The following is an 18,754-nucleotide window of genomic DNA, read 5'->3' on the forward strand; positions in this document are numbered from 1 at the left end:
TTCACCTAGCACAATAAAAGAGCCGGTCCCCACCGTGTGGCCTATTAGCTTAACAAAGCCCTTCTTGCTTTTTCCAAAAAGCTCAAGAATGTCAAAGCCATCCTCAAGTCCTAGAATGCCTCCACCTTTGAAAACATCTCCTTTAATGTGACCATCGGTCGGGAAAGGCTTCTCTCCACCCAATCCAGGCTCCAGCAGGATCTTCTCAATCCTACCCTAGCTGAGGAAGAAAAAGCTGCCGCTTCTGATCTTTCCTTGCTCCTCGATTAAAAGGAAAGCTTTCTTTGCCAAAAAACTCGCATCAAATGGCCTGAGCCTATGAGACTCCAATTCTGCTTATTTCCATCGCTCCCTCAAAGCCAAGAATAATGCTCACTCCATCCCCAAGTTCATCTTTTCGTCTGGAGATGATCTCTTCTCCCCTGACCACATCAAACTGAGGTTGTCCCCCATTTCCAAAGAATCTTTAATCCCCCTTCCACCCCCTCCCCCCTCCCCCCTCCCCCAATCACCATCCCCATCCCCATCTCCCCCAACTTCCTTAATAAATTTGTTCCCTATGAGCTCCTACCCCTCCAATCCATCCCTAGTGATGATGAAATCTTGTCGGCCATCCTCTCTCATAAAGCCAACAAAGCCCTAGGCCCGGATGGCTTCAGCATGGGATTCTTCTCCTTCTGTTGGAGCATCATTCAGGATGACCTCATCCAGGCTATGCGAAGCTTCTTCTTCAGCCCCAACCAAATTGTTGGGGTCAATCACACCTTCCTCTGTCTTATCCCCAAAAAAGATGGAGCGGCGTCCATGAATGATTTCAGACCCATCTCTCTCTGCAATCTCCTCTACAAATTCATTGCCAAAATCCTAGCCAATAGGATTTAGAAAGTCATTGACTCCCTTGTCAGCCCCAACCAACCTGCCTTAATTGCGGGTAGGAACATTGCTGACAATATCATGCTATGCCATGAGATTGTCCGTGGATTTTATCGTAAGAATCATTCCCCAGCTGCCCTCCTCAATATTGATATTCACAAAGCTTTTGACACGATTAGTTAGGACTACATCTCCAATGTCCTGCTCCGCATGGCATTCCCGCCCTCCTTTGTCCAATGGATCCATACCTGCATCTCCTCCCCCCGTTTCTCTGTCCTTTTGAATTGCAGTCCAGCCAGCTTCTTCCAAGCTGGCCGTGGTATCCGTCAAGGATGCCCCCTTTCCCTGTTCCTTTTCTCCCTCTCCCTTGAAGTTCTTTCCCGCTCTATCCAATCTGCCACTGACATTCATCTCATCTCCCCGATCCCAAATGCAAAGCCCTCCTCCTCTCTCATCTGGCTTTTACTAATGACATTATGATTTTCTCCAAGGCTGATCCCATTTCCATATCCACCATCATGGACACCCTCCATTCGTTTGAAGCCCTCTCAGGCCTTAAAATCAACCTCCTTAAATCCAACATCTTTCTCTCAGGTATTTCCTCTGAGGCCAAAGATTCCCTCTCCGGCATTTCTGGCATTCCTTTAGGCTCCCTACTGGTCAAGTACTTGGGTCTTCCCCGCATCTCCTCTAGACTTTCAGCCCATCATTGTACCCCCTTGCTTGACCGCCTCAGGAAAAAGCTACAACTCTGGAAAGGCAAGCTCCTCTCTTTTGCCGGTCGTCTCACCTTGATCAAATCTGTCCTCCAGTCTATGTACCTTTACTGGTCTGGGACCTTCATTCTTCCTGCTTAGGTAATAAAATCCTGTGAAGGTCCCCTCTGCTCCTTCCTCTGGAAAGGCACAAACTCTTCCAGATTCTTTAGGCCTCTCAGTTGGAAGGTCTATCTCCCCAAATCAGAAGGAGGTCATGGAATTAGGAGAATTAAGGATGCTAACTCTGTTGGAGTCCTTAAGCTTATCTGGAAGATTGTGTCTAAACATAAAAGCATTTGGGTGGAGTGGATCCACTCTAGCCTCCATAAGAATAATTCTCTTTGGATTGCCTCCCCCATCTCTGATGCTTCCTGGATTTGGAGGAAGATCCTCGAGCATAGACCCACCGCTCTCACTACCATTTCTCACTCCATTAGGGATGGCAATTCCACCTTCCTCTGGAAAGAACCTTGGCACCCTCTAGGTATCCTCTCTCATCTTGTTACTCCCAGAGACATTTACTCGTCTGACCTCCCTGTCAATGCTCTGGTCTCCTCTATCCTCTCTCCCAGCAGTTGGTCCCCCCTCCCTCCCCCCCTTGGAGGATATTTGGTCCTCTCTCCCCCCTCTCCCCCTGGCCTCAAGGGAAGGATCGACAGATGCATCTGGCTCCCCTCATCCAAAGGTTCCTTCTCTTCTGCCTCGGCTTGGACCCACATAAGGACTTCTTCCCCAACTATCCCATGGCATAAGATTGTTTGGTTCAAAGGGCACATTCCCCGCCATAGCTTCACCCTTTGGCGCTGCCTATCAAACTGTCTCCCTACCCAGTCCTTCCTCATTCACCGCCACATCCTGGTGAATTCTTCCTGTTGTCTTTGCCCTTCGGATGTTAAGGATATCCCTCATCTCTTCTTCTCTTGCCCCTTCTCCTCCCTCATCTGGAAATCTATTCTCTCCAAATGTAGGCCCAACAATAGACACATCCTCTCCTTTGATAGAGAATGCATTCGAATTGACATGACATTCCCTGGCCCTTTCATCTGTGACACCGTGGGTAAACTAGCTTTCTGTGCCACTATCAATCATCTTTGGATGGAGCACAACATCCATAGATGGAACCCCAAATCCAGATCTCCGGACATGATTTGGAAAGCTATCTACTTTGATGTTACCTCTAAAGCCCAGAGACTTCTTGCCCACCACCCTCACCCCTCTCCTTCCACCCCAAAAAATTCTCACAACAAAGCTTCCTGGAACTTGCAGGTGGACCTCATCCATCCTCCTTGAGTTTTTTGCCAATTGTTCCCCCCCCCCTTTTTTGTTTGCTCTTGCTGTAGCTTGGCTGCTTTGTGCAGCTTTGTTTCCTTAATCCCCCTGGGGTAGGCTTTTCCTTGTTGGCTTAAGTCTGCCCCCCCCCCTTTTGTATATTCTTCTTCCTGGTTTTTAATTATTTTATTCATCCAAAAAAAAAAAGTGTTTTGACTATGTATATACCTTACAAGCATGAGCAGTTGAGCGCACCATCATGCATAGACCACTGTGGAAGCCACTCCCCATCTGGACAGAGGCATCAAAGAGAATCAGGTAAAACTGACACTGCAGAATTCACCGGTCAATCACCACTGGTGGGTCACTCATCCACCGGTGACATCAACCGATGGTATTGTACTGCCAGAAATGAGTTAATTGGCCCTGGGGCCTGGGACATTGCACCTATGTACTCTAAAAGCCTTTAAGGTTTGACTCATCACCCATGATCAGTTATTAATCTATATAACACCATAAAGGTGGGCCCATATAGGTCAAGTTATGAATTAAATCATTTTATACAAAAATGGATTATTTAGCAAACATGCTTTAGTGGGATAGCTTTTGTTTATCCCTCTTCCAATTTCAGTTTGGGTAAAGACCTAGGCTAGGTTTGGGTTGGGTTCAGCTAAAACCCAGATCATGCGATATGGTTCTTGTAGGTAGATCATCACTTGTATGCATGTTCTCATTACATGCTGTCCAAACAAGGGAACATGCAGCACAAGTTAGATAGACCTTTCTCAAATGGTGAAACATACCTAAATAGATTCAAATAGGATAAATGGTTAGATCCTTTTAATTAAAAGTAGCACTTCACCATATAAGTGAACCCAATGAAGATCATTTCCGTTGAGACTGAAATCTGGGCAAAGAGTTGGCTTTCTGGGCCTCACCAGTCGATCACCACCAGTGGATCCCACATTTACCGCAGGGACCAACCGGTGAACAAAATCTTAGATCCTGAGCTATTGTCCATCCACCGTTGACACCTACAGATGTGCCATCATCCACCAGTGGTACCTACTGAACGTAGTGCAGAATTTGTTTAGGGGTCTTTTAGGATTTAAGTAGGACTTTCTCCAAAGATTAATTAACTTAAATACCCCTATTTGGCTAGGACAGAGACAAGTCACAGGATGAGGCCAAAGCAGTGTGGGGAATTGTTGACTCACCAAGTTTACCGATGAGGTGAGTGGGTGGTTGTTTTAATTTAAGGAGTGTTTCTGTCTTTAATTTATTTTTGTATGAGCATGATCACTTTCTTATTTATGTTCATGTTACTTAGTCAAATATTGTTGTTTATGAGAATGGATTGAGATAATAGCTTTAAATTAGTTACTCAGTTGAATATTGTTGTTTATGAGAATGGATTGAGATGACAGTTTGGTATAAGTGATGTTCGGTGAGGAATACGGTGTGGCCAAGGAAGGATTCCGGTACCGTGTTCCCACGTTTCTTTTATATGTTGCTATGAGCATAACATGTAGATAGTATGCAGTCAGGGATCATTGACTTAGTGTTACAACCCCTTGTCAATAGGGGCCCAGCCACCCCCTCTTGGGCCTGTAACTCGCTGCTGCTCCCTGGCCCCTGCCATCGATGCCTCGCCCAATCCCGACTGCCTCTTGCCTCTTCCTGTTCTATCCTCAAACGGGAATTGCCTGTGCTCCTTTGCTGCCAGCACTGATCCCTCCTGCATCAGTTCTGCAGCCCCTAGCTGACCCTCCTGCACAACCTTGGAAGGTTCTCCGCCGCCTCTCCGGTCAGCTCAGGCCCCTCCCGAGCACACTGAACATGATGATATTTCTCACTAGGCTCCCTGCCCAGTCAGATCACCTTGGAAGGTGCTAATTCAACCCTCTGGTCTGCTCAGGCCCATCTTGAGCTGGGGCTGGATGCCTCCAGCATCCCCCCCATTGCAGTCATTGCCCATTGCTCCCCCCCCCCCCCATGCCCCCTTTAGCCACCAAAATGAACCCCCGCCCCACCAGATCCTCCTCCCTTCTCAGGGCCTCGGATACTCCTCCGAATCTCAAAGCTTATCCTTCCCCCTTGCTTCTCCCCTGAAGGAATACCATCGTAGGCAGAAATCCAAAACTGCCTCTAAGCACTCCTAGTCCTCTCCTGGCTCCTCCAAGCATTTGCACCCCCCCCCCACCCCCAAATGATCACTTGGATCTTATGGAATGTTCAAGGTTTCAACTCCTGAGCTAAACATGCCTCCATCCGCTCCCTCATCAACTCCTCCAAATCCACCTTGTGTTGTCTCATTAAGACCCGTGTGTTAAAGCCCACGCCTCCCACATCATTGCCTCTATTGCCCCCTCCTGGTCTTTTCGCTCCAACTACTCATTTTGTCCTAGAGGGCGTATTTGGTTCTCTAGAACCCCCTCCTCATCAACATTGTTGCCCTCTCCTCCTCCCCCCATTATATCCACCTTTCCATCTCCACTCCTGGTTCCTTCCCCACTGCTTCTTCACTATCATCTACACTCATAATAAGCCATCGATAAATTGCCCCTCTGGATTGACCTCAAATCCATTGCCCCTTCCATTGGTCCCCTTTCGTGGGGAGTGGAGGGTGATTTCAATGTGGTCAGAGCCAATCATGAAAAAGATTGAGGTGAGCCCATTGACATCACTTCTGTCGAAGTCTTCAATGATTGGATCGATGATATTACCATGAATGACCTCAGGGGGACTGGTGTCAAGTTCACATAGCAGAACCGCAAGCATGGTCCGACTAGAATCGCATGCAAGTTGGATAGGGTCCTAACCAATGAAGCTTGGCTTGATTCCTTTCCCTCCTCCCATGCCACTTTCGACCTATTCAGCATCTCTAACCACTCCCCTATCTCCCCCCTCGTCCACCCAACTACCTCCTTTGGCCCTAAACTATTCAAATTTTTTGACATGTGGTCGCTCCATTAAGACTTCACTCCCGTTGTCCGTGAAGCTTGTCCCATCCCTATTCAAGCCTTCTCCACCCCTCTCATCGCTTTTGCTAGGAGGCTTAGAAACGTCAAATCCGCCCTCAAAGATTGGAACTCCATCTCCTTTCTTGATTCCTTTCCCTCCCATGCCACTTTCGACCTACTCAGCATCTCTAACCACACCCCTATCTCCCTCCTCGTCCACCCAACTGCCTCCTTTGGCCCTAAACTGTTCAAATTTCTTGACATGTGGTCACTCTATCAGGACTTCATTCCCATTGTCCGTGAAGCTTGGGCTATCCTTGTTCTAGCCTTCTCCACCCCTCTCATCACTTTTGCTAGGAGGCTTAGAAATGTCAAATCCGCCCTCAATGATTGGAACTCCATCTCCTTTGGAAATATCTCCTCCAAGGTTTCCTCTTGTCAAGACAAGCTTACCCTCATCTAATCTAGGCTTCATGATGACATTCAAAACCTTTCCCTGGCTAAGGAAGAGAAAGCTACCTCTTCTATGCCCTCCACTCTTCTGGCCTAAGAGGAAAGTTTTCTTAGGCAAAAGTCCAGAATCAAATGGCTCGAGCTTAGCGATTCTAACACAGCCTACCTTCACTGCTCCTTGAAAGCCAGAACAAACGCCAACTCCATCTCCAATCTCATCTCCCACAATAGTTCCACCATCCTTAATCCTGAGGATATCATATCTGAGGCTGCTTCCTTCTTCCAGGATATCCTCCGCCCTTCCACCCCCCTCCCCAGCCCTCCCATTCCCAATGGTGTCCTCAACAAATTTGTCCCCCCACCTCCTCCCCTCCCTTCAGGCTATTCCCTCTGAGGAAGAAATCTTGTCCATTGTCCTTGTCCATAAGGCCAACAAAGCCCTAAGTCTTATGGATTCAGCATGGGCTTTTTTTCCTCCTGCCAGTATATCATCAGGTCGGACCTCTTCATGACTATCAAGAGCTTCTTCCTGAATCCCAATCAAATCAAAGGAATCAACCATACGTCCATACCTTCCTCTGCCTCATTGGGTAATCTCATCTACAAATTCATTGCCAAAATTCTTGCCAACAAAATCCAGTTGGTCATCAACTCCCTCACCAATCCAAATCAATCTACCTTCAATGCTGGCAGAAACATAGCTGACAACATCATTCTCTGTCATGAGATCATCCGTAGCTTTGATAAGAAATCCCACCCCCCTTTGCACTGCTTAAAAATGACTTACACAGAGCTTTTAACTCTATTCATTGGAATTTCCTATCCTCTATCCTGCTTCAAATGTCTTTCCCCCATCTTTCGTCTACTGGATCCACGCTTGCATCTCCTCCCCTTCCTTCTCTGACCTCGTTAATGGCAGCCCAGCTGGCTTCTTCCCATCCTCCGTTGGTATTAGGCAAGGTTGCCCTCTCTCCCTTTCCTCTTCTCTTTTGGCCTTGAGATACTTTCTCAATCGGTTCAATCCTCCACCAATCTTCACCTCATCTCCCCCATCCCTAAATGCCGCACCTTGAAGCTCACCCACCTTACCTTCGCAAATGATCTCATAATCTTCTCTAAGGCTGACTCCTCTCTTACCTTTATCATGTCCTCCCTTCACCTTTTTGAGTCCCTCTTTGGCCTTCTCATCAACCTCCTTAAATCTAATCTCTTTCTCTCTGGTGTCTCTGCTCCTTGCCAGGTAAACCTCCTTCGTATCATTGGCTTCTCCCTAGGATCTTTCCCTGTCAAATACCTTGGTCTACCCCTGATCTCCTCCAGGCTCTATGCTCATCATCGCTTTCCCCTGTGGATCTCATTAAGTCAAAACTTCAACTCTGGAAGGGCAAGCTCCTCTCCTATGCAGATCACCTCATTCTCACCCGTTCGGTCCTCTAATCCATGTATCTCTACTGGTCGGGCACTTTCCCCCTCCCGTCTTCCATCTCCAAATCCATTGAGCATCTCCTTTGCTCCTTCCTCTGGATGGGCTCGGACACTGTTAAATTTCTCCACCCCCTCTCCTAGAGCAAAACTTGCCTTCCTAAAGCTGGAGGGCTTGGGCTTCGAAGCAGCAAAGAGGTTAATCTTGCGGGTACCCTCAAGCTCATTTGAAAAATTGCTTCCAAGCATAATAGTATATAGGTTTCCTGGGTTTACTCCCCACCTCCTCAAGAATGACTCTTTGTGGACTATCTCCATCCCTTCCAATCCCTCTTGGATATGGAGAAACATTCTCTCCCTTAGGCACTTTGCCCTCAGATCCATCACCAACTCTATTAGAGATGGCTCCTCCACTTCCTTCTGGCTCAATCCTTGGCAACGTTCGGGTATCCTCCTTCCTCAATTCTCCCCTAGAACCGTCTACTCCTCTAACATCCCTAGATCTCTACCAATCTCTGTGCTCCTCCTTCCTCCATTCCCCCATCTCTGACCTGTGATCCTCCCTGCCTCCTATTCCCCCTGGTCATCGAGGTAGGAGTGATCGGATTATCTAGACCCCACCCCCCAGGGTCCTTTCTCCTCCGCCTCTGCTTGGGAATTCATTCGTTCTAAGGCTCCCCCCATCCCTTATAGAAATATTTTTTGGTTTAAAGGCCTATCCCCCGCCACAGCTTCACTGCATGGAGAGCCCTCTCGTACTGCCTTCCCACCCTTCCACATTAATTGTCACATCTTGGTCCCCCATTCTTGCTGCCTCTGTTGGAATAGAACCGAAGATGTGGACCATCTCTTCTTCGCCTGCCGCTTCTCCTCCATATGAAAAAGAGCACTTTCTTCCAGTACTATCCTCCCCTTGAGTAGAGAATGGATCTGGGTGGACATGACCTATGGTGATTCTTCCATTTGTGACACTGTTGAGAAACTGGTTTTCTGTTCCTCCATAAACCATATCTGGATGAAGCGCAACCTACGTAGATGGACTTCCAACTCCCGTTCATTTGACTCGATTTGGAAAGCCATCTTCTTTGTTGCTAGTTCCAAGCTTGGTTTCATTAAGCACGGTTCTATCAAAGACTCCCCAAGGAACAGGCTCATTATTGTCTCCTAGGGCTTACCTACCTCTATTCTTCTCCCCCCCCCCCCAAACTGATGTATCATGGCTAGTGTTGCTAGTGTTGTGGCCCCTAAGGCCCCTTTAGTTGGTTCTATTGTTTGTCTCTGTCTTTTTGTCTAGCTTTAGTAGGCCAGCATTGGGATCCTCCCCCTTGTCTGGCTATGTTAGGCCAGCATTGGGATCCTCCCACCCCCTTCTCTTTCCTCCCCCCCCCCTATATATTCTTTCCTCCCTTGGTAATGAATTTATTTACTCATCCAAAAAAAAAAAGGGTGTTGGATAACCCATTGTGATAGGTCCAACGAACCTTTCCGGAATACCACATCTGCGGTACGATGTGATTGTCGCCGGAGGCAGACAAATCTTAGGTGATCGATGTGTGTTTTCTGGGATCGTGGTTCTAGAAAGGGGTTATAAGAGGTTTGCTAGGAGACCAAAGGTCGCTTTCTGGAACCGGTAGGCTTCTAATCGCAACTAGGGTTTGTATCGCTGGGGAACCGATGGCCCATTCCGGGACCAGGAATACTACCTAGTGTGTTGCAGTAGCACTTATACCATCAAACTTAGTTTTATTGTTTAGGTCATCTAATAAAATGAACTCATGCATTGCATCATTTCTGTTGGAGACTGATTCATGCACTGCATCATATTTCATTATGTATGCATGTATGCTCCCCATCCCTCATTGGGCTTAGTGAAGCTCACCCCATGTTTATAATTCCTTTTAGATGGCGAAACGGGTAGTTTAAGGCAGCGGGTTGTGACACAACTACTTCAGTGACTGAGGATTGGTAGATACTAGAGGTCAAGGAGCATGACGACTACATTTGTGATGACTGTACATATAGTGCACCTTAATGAGGATGATGAAGTCCATGAGTTTTTGGATATTTTGTTACCTTTTTTATATGTAGTCTTTTCTATCAGATGTATTGATGTAAAGTGGGCTACATGTATGAAATCTTCTTGTGGATATACGTTATCATTTAGAACCACCAGTTTAAAAGTTGCAAGTATAGTTATATTTTCATTTCTTTGCTTCTTACTTAGAATTTCTTGTATTAATTGTGATGTCAAAGTACTGCATTGAGATCCTGGATGGTCGGTTAGGAATTGGATAAGAGTCCTAGTCACATTCCGGCACTTTGGAAAAAGTGGGGTGTGACATGGGTAGTAACTAATGGGCCTAGACAGGGCTTGAGAAAAGACTGTGCTTCCTGGAATTGGCTCACAAATGTGGGTTTTGGACTTCAACACGTGCTAAATCAGTATCCAAAAAGTTGAGACAAGGGACTGAATTGAGTTGTCCCAACCCATAAAATTTGCATTGGATGGTACCAGTTCTGGTAAGAGCAGCAGAGAGAACAAACCTCCCACATGCAAAGAGCATCATGGAAAGACAACTCCCGACGGAAGAGAACCAGCAGCATCCGGAAGGCAAAATGAAGACTTTCAGCACCTATTAATGATAAATGAACGAACATTTCCTTATCTGTAGCTGCCAAGATACACCATAATGCTTGCAACTGCTTCATCACTCCAGTTGGTCCTTCCATCTGAAAATTTTCACGCTAAAAGAAAAAATGAATAAGTAAATGGAAAATGTAAGAAAATCAGAATTCCAGGACAACAAAAAATTTCTGTTCCATTATTTACTTATTTATGTTTTGGGAGGGAGAAGCAATAAATGTGCAAGAAGTTTGCAAATTATGGGGATTACGGGATTACCATTCTCCTAAGTAGCATCTCAAAGCACCAAAAGGCATCTGCATTATCTTCATAAAGGACAACAAAAGGAGACAGCAAGTCACTCATACCTAAAAGACAGATTTTCCATTAGAGTTGATACGACTTAAAAAAAATTTACACTGATATTAGAGAAGTTAATCTCTCATTACTTTGTGACAGAACTCCATGATGGAAATACTCAGAATTTAATTTAATATCATAGGAAACTACAAGAAGTTGAAGAAAAAAAGAAGTGAACAACCTTGGCAGTACCCAGTAGCAGGATCAACCCAGGCATAAACAGCAAGAATATCTGACATACGAGCTACATTTTTCACGTCCTCATAAAATTCAAGATGACTATCAGTTCTGACCACATCAACAACTGAAAGGGAAATTCATCACAAGAAACCAAGAAAATAACCATAAGTCATTAACTCATTATTCAAAGGATGATATTTTATTTACTATCAGAAAAGAGCTAAATAACTGGTACCTATTTGGTGAAGAGTCCAAAGCCATTCAGAAACTCTGTCTTCATTCTTAGTACCCCCTTGAGAAGCAGTTGCATCTACCATGGCTGTTTGGGCAACATCTGATATTCTCAGATGGCTAATAATTTCAGTTTTATATTCCATGTTTGGTGCCTCAACGACTTGTCCTTGGAAATCTGAATTACACATTTCAATTTCAGAGTTTCTTGCATGCGAGACAGCATTGGATGGTGAACCATTTGATTCTATAATTAGATCAACATTGTTATTAATTTGAAAACTATGCATGTTTTCAGCTGATAAACTCAATCTATGTTCAGTAGATACTCTATCGTTATGCACTCCACGTTCTTCCCCATCACTGTCGTTCTTTTCCAACAAATATGTGACAGGTAAAGGAGGAAAATCAAAATAACTCTCTGTTACATATTCTGATCCATTTTCTTCTCTCCCTGATTTTGAGGAAAAGCAATCGTAAGGACCAGAAGAAGGCATAGGATATGAAGAGTCATATGCTGCAGTGTCTGTACTTTCCCTAATTATATCTGTAGATTCTGTACATTTACTACCATAGGTCTCTACTTCATCACTAATATCCTGAGAAGCAGATTCACATTCAAATTCTGCATCCCTTTTCCCATTATCTTTGGATGGTAGCCTCATATCCAACACTTTGGACCCTACAGCATAGGCAAGAGAGCCAGTTCCAATACTTGAATGCATTGTTTGACATTGCCGAATTAAATCCTCGTACCGCTCCCTGCATAAAATTTTCTGTAAGGCTTCTTTTTTTAACTATGAATCTAGAAAAATCTACTAGTTACTTTGATGCTCATTCTCCACCATAAAGTACCCCAGATTTCATGAATATATAGATAAGCTTTTAAATTATAAAACAGTGCAACTTTTAGCTAATGTGGCCCTTTGTGTCACTTTAATAGGAGAAAGACAGAGAAATGCAACATATTGCAAGTATAACAAACAGGAAGAAGCAATTAATAACAGGTCCCACTACTCAAGAAATCCTTCTGCATACACATGAAAGTAGAAACAACACAAGAAAGTAAAAAATAAGTAATAAACAAATAAATGAAATAGTGTTTATAATAAATTTTGGCATTTGTTTTCAGCAAAGCAGAAAGAATATGATAGGTGCAACTAATAATATGCATACATTGACATCAATTAATTCTTTGACTACCACTTCACCTCCAATATTTGGAAGCATGTTCTCACCAAATGCTGGCCTACCCGGAGAACTCCCCTCCACCTTTAGAGAGAATGGATTTGGATATATATGATCTATTCAAGTAAATCTATTTGTGACTCTGCCAGTAAGCTTGCTTTCGGCGCTACTATCACCCATATTCGGTTGGAGCGCAACCTTCGTAGATGGACCACCAACTCTAGATCTCTCGATAAGATTTGGAAGGCCATCTACTTTGACGTCTCCTCCAAACTTGGCTCTCTCCCACATAAGACTCATAATTGTCAAAGCGTCGCCAGGGCATCTCCTTGGCATCCAAGTGGTTTGCCTAGGGCTTAAGCGACTGTCGCCTTATTGCACTGTATGCCGCCTTATATTTTTTACCCTTATTTATGGCTTTATTGCAATGTTTTTATATTTTATTATTTAATTTACGTAAGATACTATTCATAAATAAGCAAATACCCCCTATTTTAATCCAATAAAAATAGTTTAAAAATCAAATTCCAAAAGGATAAAAAGTCAACCCCCTAGTCCAAGAACAAAAATTGGATTTTTAGTTGTAGGGTGATTTTCAACTTTCGAATGCTAAGAGTTTTCTCAATTCTGAAAATTTTATGAATCTTATCATGGTAGAGCATTACTAAAAACCAAAAGTCTGGTAAAATAATCTTTTGTTTTGATGCCAATAAAATTATTTCCATTCAGGCGATTTAACAGCATTCACACACTTTAAAATAAGTTTAACCGGAACATAACTTTGTCATAACAATTCAGATTTAAGTAATCTTAGACTTGTTGGAAAGCTATTTTTGTGTTATACCTAATACAAAAAGTCTCGTCTAAAAATAAAATCTTTGACCAATAAAACTTATTATAGAAGAAGAGCATTTCTATAAATGTCAATAAGTCACGTTGATTTTTTATAACTTGATGTGAGCGTGACTGTTGATCTTTATGACTTGATGTTGCTTAATTTTGATTGGTTTTTTATGTCATAGGGTATATATTATAACATACAAAATAGCTTTAGAAAACAAAGGAAATAAAAAATAGCACATGGGCGATTTGATCGCCATGGCAACGCCATAGTGGGCGATTCACCGCCAAATCGATTAGCCATCCCTCCACCGCCTTGGGTCGCCATGACGTCGTGACAACTACGGTAGGACTATTAGTGGACTCCCAAGGAACAGGCACATTGTTGTTTCCTAGGGCTTATCCCAGAGTATTTTGTCCTCCCCTCTCCCCCCCTTCTGGGCTTGTATCATTCGGCCTTTATGTTTTTGAATATCCCTCCCCCCTCTTTCTCCTGTTTTATATATTTTTTATTCATCAAAAAAAAAAAAATACGCATACATTTGATGTAACTCCAGCAGAATGCCCCTATTAGGATCATTTCTAACAAAAATTTCCCATTCTCTGGTGAAAGATGAGTAGTTTTTTGGCTTTATCAGATTGCCTTCATTTTCATTTTCGTGGCCCCATCTCATGAATACAAGAACTTATTTATTGAACTGAAATATAAGCATAGTCGCACACCTTACGTGCTGAATTTTGGTAGGGCTTTGAATACATTTTTCTTTTGATGAATTCTGCGGCATCTAGGACCAGTGGCATGACATCTGATTTTCTACAGTAATTAATCCAGGAGCACTTCAATTTTTATTAGTGATTCTTACAGTAAGAAAATATCTATTATAAATGATCCCAGTAAAAAGGGGAAAGGAAAAGTATGCAAGGCAAAAAGGAGTAGATAATATGGAGGCACAGATCTAGAGACATTTGGTTGAAGGAAGGAGATCAAAACACCAATTTTTTTTTATAAGGAAGCAAATGTGAGATGACGGGTAAACTCCTTTTTTCAGTTAGAAGCTGGAACGAGAGTGGTTGAAGAGAATGAGGAGAGGAGAGAAGAGAAGAGAAGAGATTGGATATTACAAAGAGTTATAAATGGGAAAAGGTAAGTAAATGTGATGAAACTAAAAGGATGAGGATTCCAACAGATTACTGAGGAGTTGAGGGGGTCGCAAGACTTGCAACAGAGATCTTTTGGTGAAGAAGCGGGCCGAAGGTGGTGGTGGGGAGAAAATTAGAGGAGATAGAATGACAACATGACCTTTGCAGCTTGAATCCCAAAGAGCCTATAGACTGCTAAGTTTGACTTGTAGTGTGTACAAAAACATTTGAAAGGTGTTAAAGAATTTGAGACAGGTATTAATCAGGTTGCCTTTCCAACAGGGGGACTTCATTACGGGTAGGCAGATTTTGGATGGTACTTGTGCTGATAAAATGGTGGATTCATAGTTTAGAAGGGGTCTGTTGAAAACATGGTGACATTTAGTAGTATGGTGGTGTTTTAGTATTCGTAGTATCGTTTATAATTTGTGGTAGTATTTTATGTTTATGAGTAATGGTAATGTTTAGTATTGAAGTATTGTTTAGTAGTTTTAGTTTTATGTAAGTGGGGGCCTGGGGGCATTACAGTCTTTGTTATAATTACAATATACTTCCCACGGTTGAAGTGGCTAAGCACAAATTGCTGGCTATTTACTCATGTCATCTGCTAATCTATTTGTGTCATCAGCCACGTGTTTTTTTAGATTATTACAATTTACTTGTGTCATCTGCTAATCTATTTGTGTCATCAGCAACGTGTTTTCTGATTACTATTATTATCTACCCGTGTCATCTGCTTGTGTCATTAACAACATGACTTCTTATGATTACCATATTTGTTCCATAGTTGTCAAGGTGTCGCTGGCATCGAAGCACTTTCTTGGGTCTAAGGCGACAACATGACTTGTTGACACTTCATGAGTTATGTTGATTTATGTTTATTGTTTTGTTTTTTGATGAATATGTTAATATTATACCCTATGCTTTGTTTATTATAAGATGGTTTTTGCGATACCCTGGTCTAACACAGTTGTTACGTCTGTTGACCAAAAAAGGAGCTGGACCTGGAGAGCAGCACTGTTTTGGATGGCTGGCAGTGTGGAATGCAAGGAGGACAAGAATGACCCCACCTGTCAGTGCACATCATGCCAATTCTACTGGAAGGCTTTCCATGACCAGAGGAACCAAAGGTAAAATAACAAATATACACTGACCACTGTGTACAGACACAGGGACTAGTCAGCCTGGCCAGTTCAGCAAGAGCCACCGGCAGGTCCTCACCGGCTGAGCGCTGAGCACCCACTGGTAGTGCCGCTCTGAAAAATACATCAAATCCATGTGAGGCCCACTGTCCTACAGTATTGTACCCCAGGCTTACCCAGAGGAATTGGGTTCCCATGCTGAGTATACTGTACCCAACATGGATGGGTACAGTGGGTCCTACAAGATGGGACACATAAATGATGTAATTTTTCATTTCACATGTTCAGCCAAACAGGCCTTAAGGGTCATATGGGCTGAATATATAAACCCATTTGCATGCACTGCTCACTCATTTTATACCACTATAATTTCTGTAGCAAGGAGAGAAGAAGGAAGAGGAGGAGATGATCAAAAGGGAAGCACATCCTTTTTTGGACTCTCTGATTCAGTCTACTCAGTAGGTAGGGTCTTCTTCCTAGTTAAATTTAGTGTAGGTAGCTACTGGTTTGGGTAGAAGCAGGCTAGGATTGTTAATTTGGGAATTGTAGTAGGTAATAGGTTCTCAAAGTTGGTAATCAACTCTGAAGTAGGGAAATTTGAGTGTTCAGAGTAGGTTCAATGACCCAGGCCCAATCTGACCCATCTCTAAAGACCCCTAAAACTAGGGATTTCACCATGCAAGGTTGGGATCATATATACTGAACTTAGGGATCTAAATATACTTTGAACTGACTATATTGCACACAAATTGAGTAGGAAATTAAGTTACACGGCGAGGGTGGGTGTTCAAGGGAATTGATCGAATACAGTTGATTTCGGGTTTTGAGGTGATTGGGCGTTGACTTAATTTGCAGAGTGTTTATCATTTCAGTTTTATATTTTGTATGCTGATGTGATGTGGTTTTAATTTTGTATCTCTTTAAACTGATATGGTATACTGTGGAATTGTGGAGGTGAACATGTGAGGCGGGACACGGTAAGGCTAAAGGGGGATTCCAGCATCATGTACCCGGTGTGTGTGGATTCTATGTCTGATGTATGATGGATATAACCACATCATTTAGAATGCATTTGGTTAGGACGTCACAGACCCGAGTGCTACAACCCCTTGCTGGTAAGGGGTGATTACTGGCTAATCCCATCTGTGGTTGCATGATCAGCAATGCACGTCCATAGTATGACGTACTGTACCCAAGGGTGGATGCAACACAATACAACTATGGTTCAAGAAGTCAACTGATATGGTCGGAATTTTTCACGTTTCGACCATATCGCAGGAGACCGATACCATTTTGTCTGTGACTTTAAAAAGTCACAGGTTTTGACATGTTTCGACTGGTTTCAACAAGTTTTGACTACCAAAATGTGGGAAATTTTGACTAAACCACTTGGTTCAACCCTTTGGGTGGAACCAACTCTTATATAAGATACTTTTAAAAGAAACCAAGACTCCTATTCTCTAAAATCCGACCCTCACCCCTTACTTTTTTCTCTTTGAAGTAGGAAATTTGGGGAAACACTCAAGATTTCCCCCTTGTGCCCAACAAAATTGAATCTAAGCTTGGGTATTGCTTGATCTACATAAGGAAGGCAGCTTGAAACAATGAGGTAAGTCTCATCTTCCCCAAAAATCAATTTTTTATAGGATATAGTTGTAAATAGAGTAGAATTGAGTGTTGAGTGTTGAGTGTTGAGTGTTAAGTGTTGAGTGTTGAGTGTTGAGTGTTGAGTGTTGAGTGTTGAGTGTTGTCACTTGAGTGTTGAGTGCTGAGAGATAACTCATGATGATGTAATATTTTTATTTATTTTGGATCATTTGTATTATGTATTATGATGTATTGATGTAGATTGTAGACTATATATAGTGTAGACTATGTACTTATGTAGTATAGTTTCCTACCTTCAGTCAAACGACGTATATTACTAAACTTTTGGTGTGGGCCACAAGCAAGGATTAAAGTATCGGTATCGGTCGTCGTATCGGTCGGCCAAAATTAAGATACGTATCGGAGGGTATCGTATCGTATCGGAGATACACTAAGATACGCTAAAGATACACACATAAATGGATAGAAAACATTTTTTTAAACACTTTTGCATAAAGAATTTGTTAAAAAAAGCTATTGATAACATGTATTATGCATAAACACTAAATTGAGGGTATCGTACTAAGAATTCAAGGTCTGTAGTTGTCCCATAAATGTAAAATCCTTGTTCCCAACCTTGATTTCCACTTTAGTTAGAGAGAAATATGGCTGACAGCAACTTTGGAACAAAAACCCTTCAAAAAATCGTTTTTTTTCTGAAAAATTACCCATATTGGCCATTATATGACCGTAGCGCCAATACGTATCGATACTCACCGACACGTACCGATATATATATTGATACTCACCGATACGTGCTGATATATACCGATACGTACCAATCGAAACATACCGATACTCACCGATACGTACCAATACATACCGAAACGTACATTTTACCTCAATTTTATATTTTTCATAGTCATATCGAGGCATGTCGTATCGTATCGATGTGTATTAGTGGTGTATTGATGCATATTGATATGTATTGTAGGATATATATCGATACGAAATGATTTAAAAAATTCAATGTATCGTATCGATGTGTATCGTATCGACCGACTAAATTTAAGATACGTATCAGAGGGTATCGTATCGGTATCGGAGATACTTAAAACCATGGCCACAAGTATGACTTTACTTGTTTTTTTTTTTTTATGAAATTTGTTGGGAATATCCCTCTCCATAAAGGTTTTGATGATAACAAATAAGTCGAGCTCTAACAACTATTTCTCTAAGTGTCATGTAAAGGATCACATTGTGGAAGCACCATGTAAGGGACCACTTCAATGAAGCCCAAGATCCAAGTGGGATTGACATTTTGAAGAACTCAAGATGGAGAATACGAAGATTTACTGAAAAGCTCTAAGAGACATTGAAGAAGTGGAAGAATTCAAATTGAAGACATTGAAGAAGTGGAAGAACACAAATTGAAGACATTGAAGAAGTGGAAGAACTCAAATTGAAGACATTGAAGAAGTGGAAGAACTCAAAATGAAGAAATTGAAGAGTTGGATACTTCTGGATTAAGATGTAATTCACACACTCCCACACACACTACACTCATGCATATTAATCATGGACAACACTCATAAATCAACCCAAGGCATATTAACCTCCTTGTGTTACTGCCAGACAGTCAAAACACAAAACAAAGGTCAACTAGCAACTGTTGCTTTGCCTCTATGATGGATTTTCCATCAGAAACTGCAAACAGCAGTCAAC

General features: G+C 42.6%; 1 protein-coding gene across 10 annotated transcripts in view; it reads right to left on the reverse strand.

The window, feature by feature from the left end:
- Positions 1-18,754, reverse strand: part of LOC122080742 (rab GTPase-activating protein 22-like) — a 108,042-nt gene that overhangs the window by 64,742 nt on the left and 24,546 nt on the right. For 7 of the 10 annotated variants that reach the window (XM_042647597.1, XM_042647571.1, XM_042647560.1 and 4 more), the window contains 5 exons: positions 11,137-11,894; positions 10,903-11,025; positions 10,641-10,729; positions 10,283-10,483; positions 3,129-3,191 (listed from right to left, as the gene is read on the reverse strand). In XM_042647597.1, coding sequence (XP_042503531.1) covers positions 3,129-3,191; positions 10,283-10,483; positions 10,641-10,729; positions 10,903-11,025; positions 11,137-11,894 — 1,234 coding nt within the window. The remainder of the gene's footprint in view (positions 1-3,128; positions 3,192-10,282; positions 10,484-10,640; positions 10,730-10,902; positions 11,026-11,136; positions 11,895-18,754) is intronic. The other 3 variants (XM_042647591.1, XM_042647631.1, XM_042647578.1) reach the window with 2 other exon arrangements.

The sequence above is a fragment of the Macadamia integrifolia genome, chromosome 1 (genome assembly GCF_013358625.1).
Source record: "Macadamia integrifolia cultivar HAES 741 chromosome 1, SCU_Mint_v3, whole genome shotgun sequence".
Classification (NCBI taxonomy): Eukaryota; Viridiplantae; Streptophyta; class Magnoliopsida; order Proteales; family Proteaceae; genus Macadamia; species Macadamia integrifolia.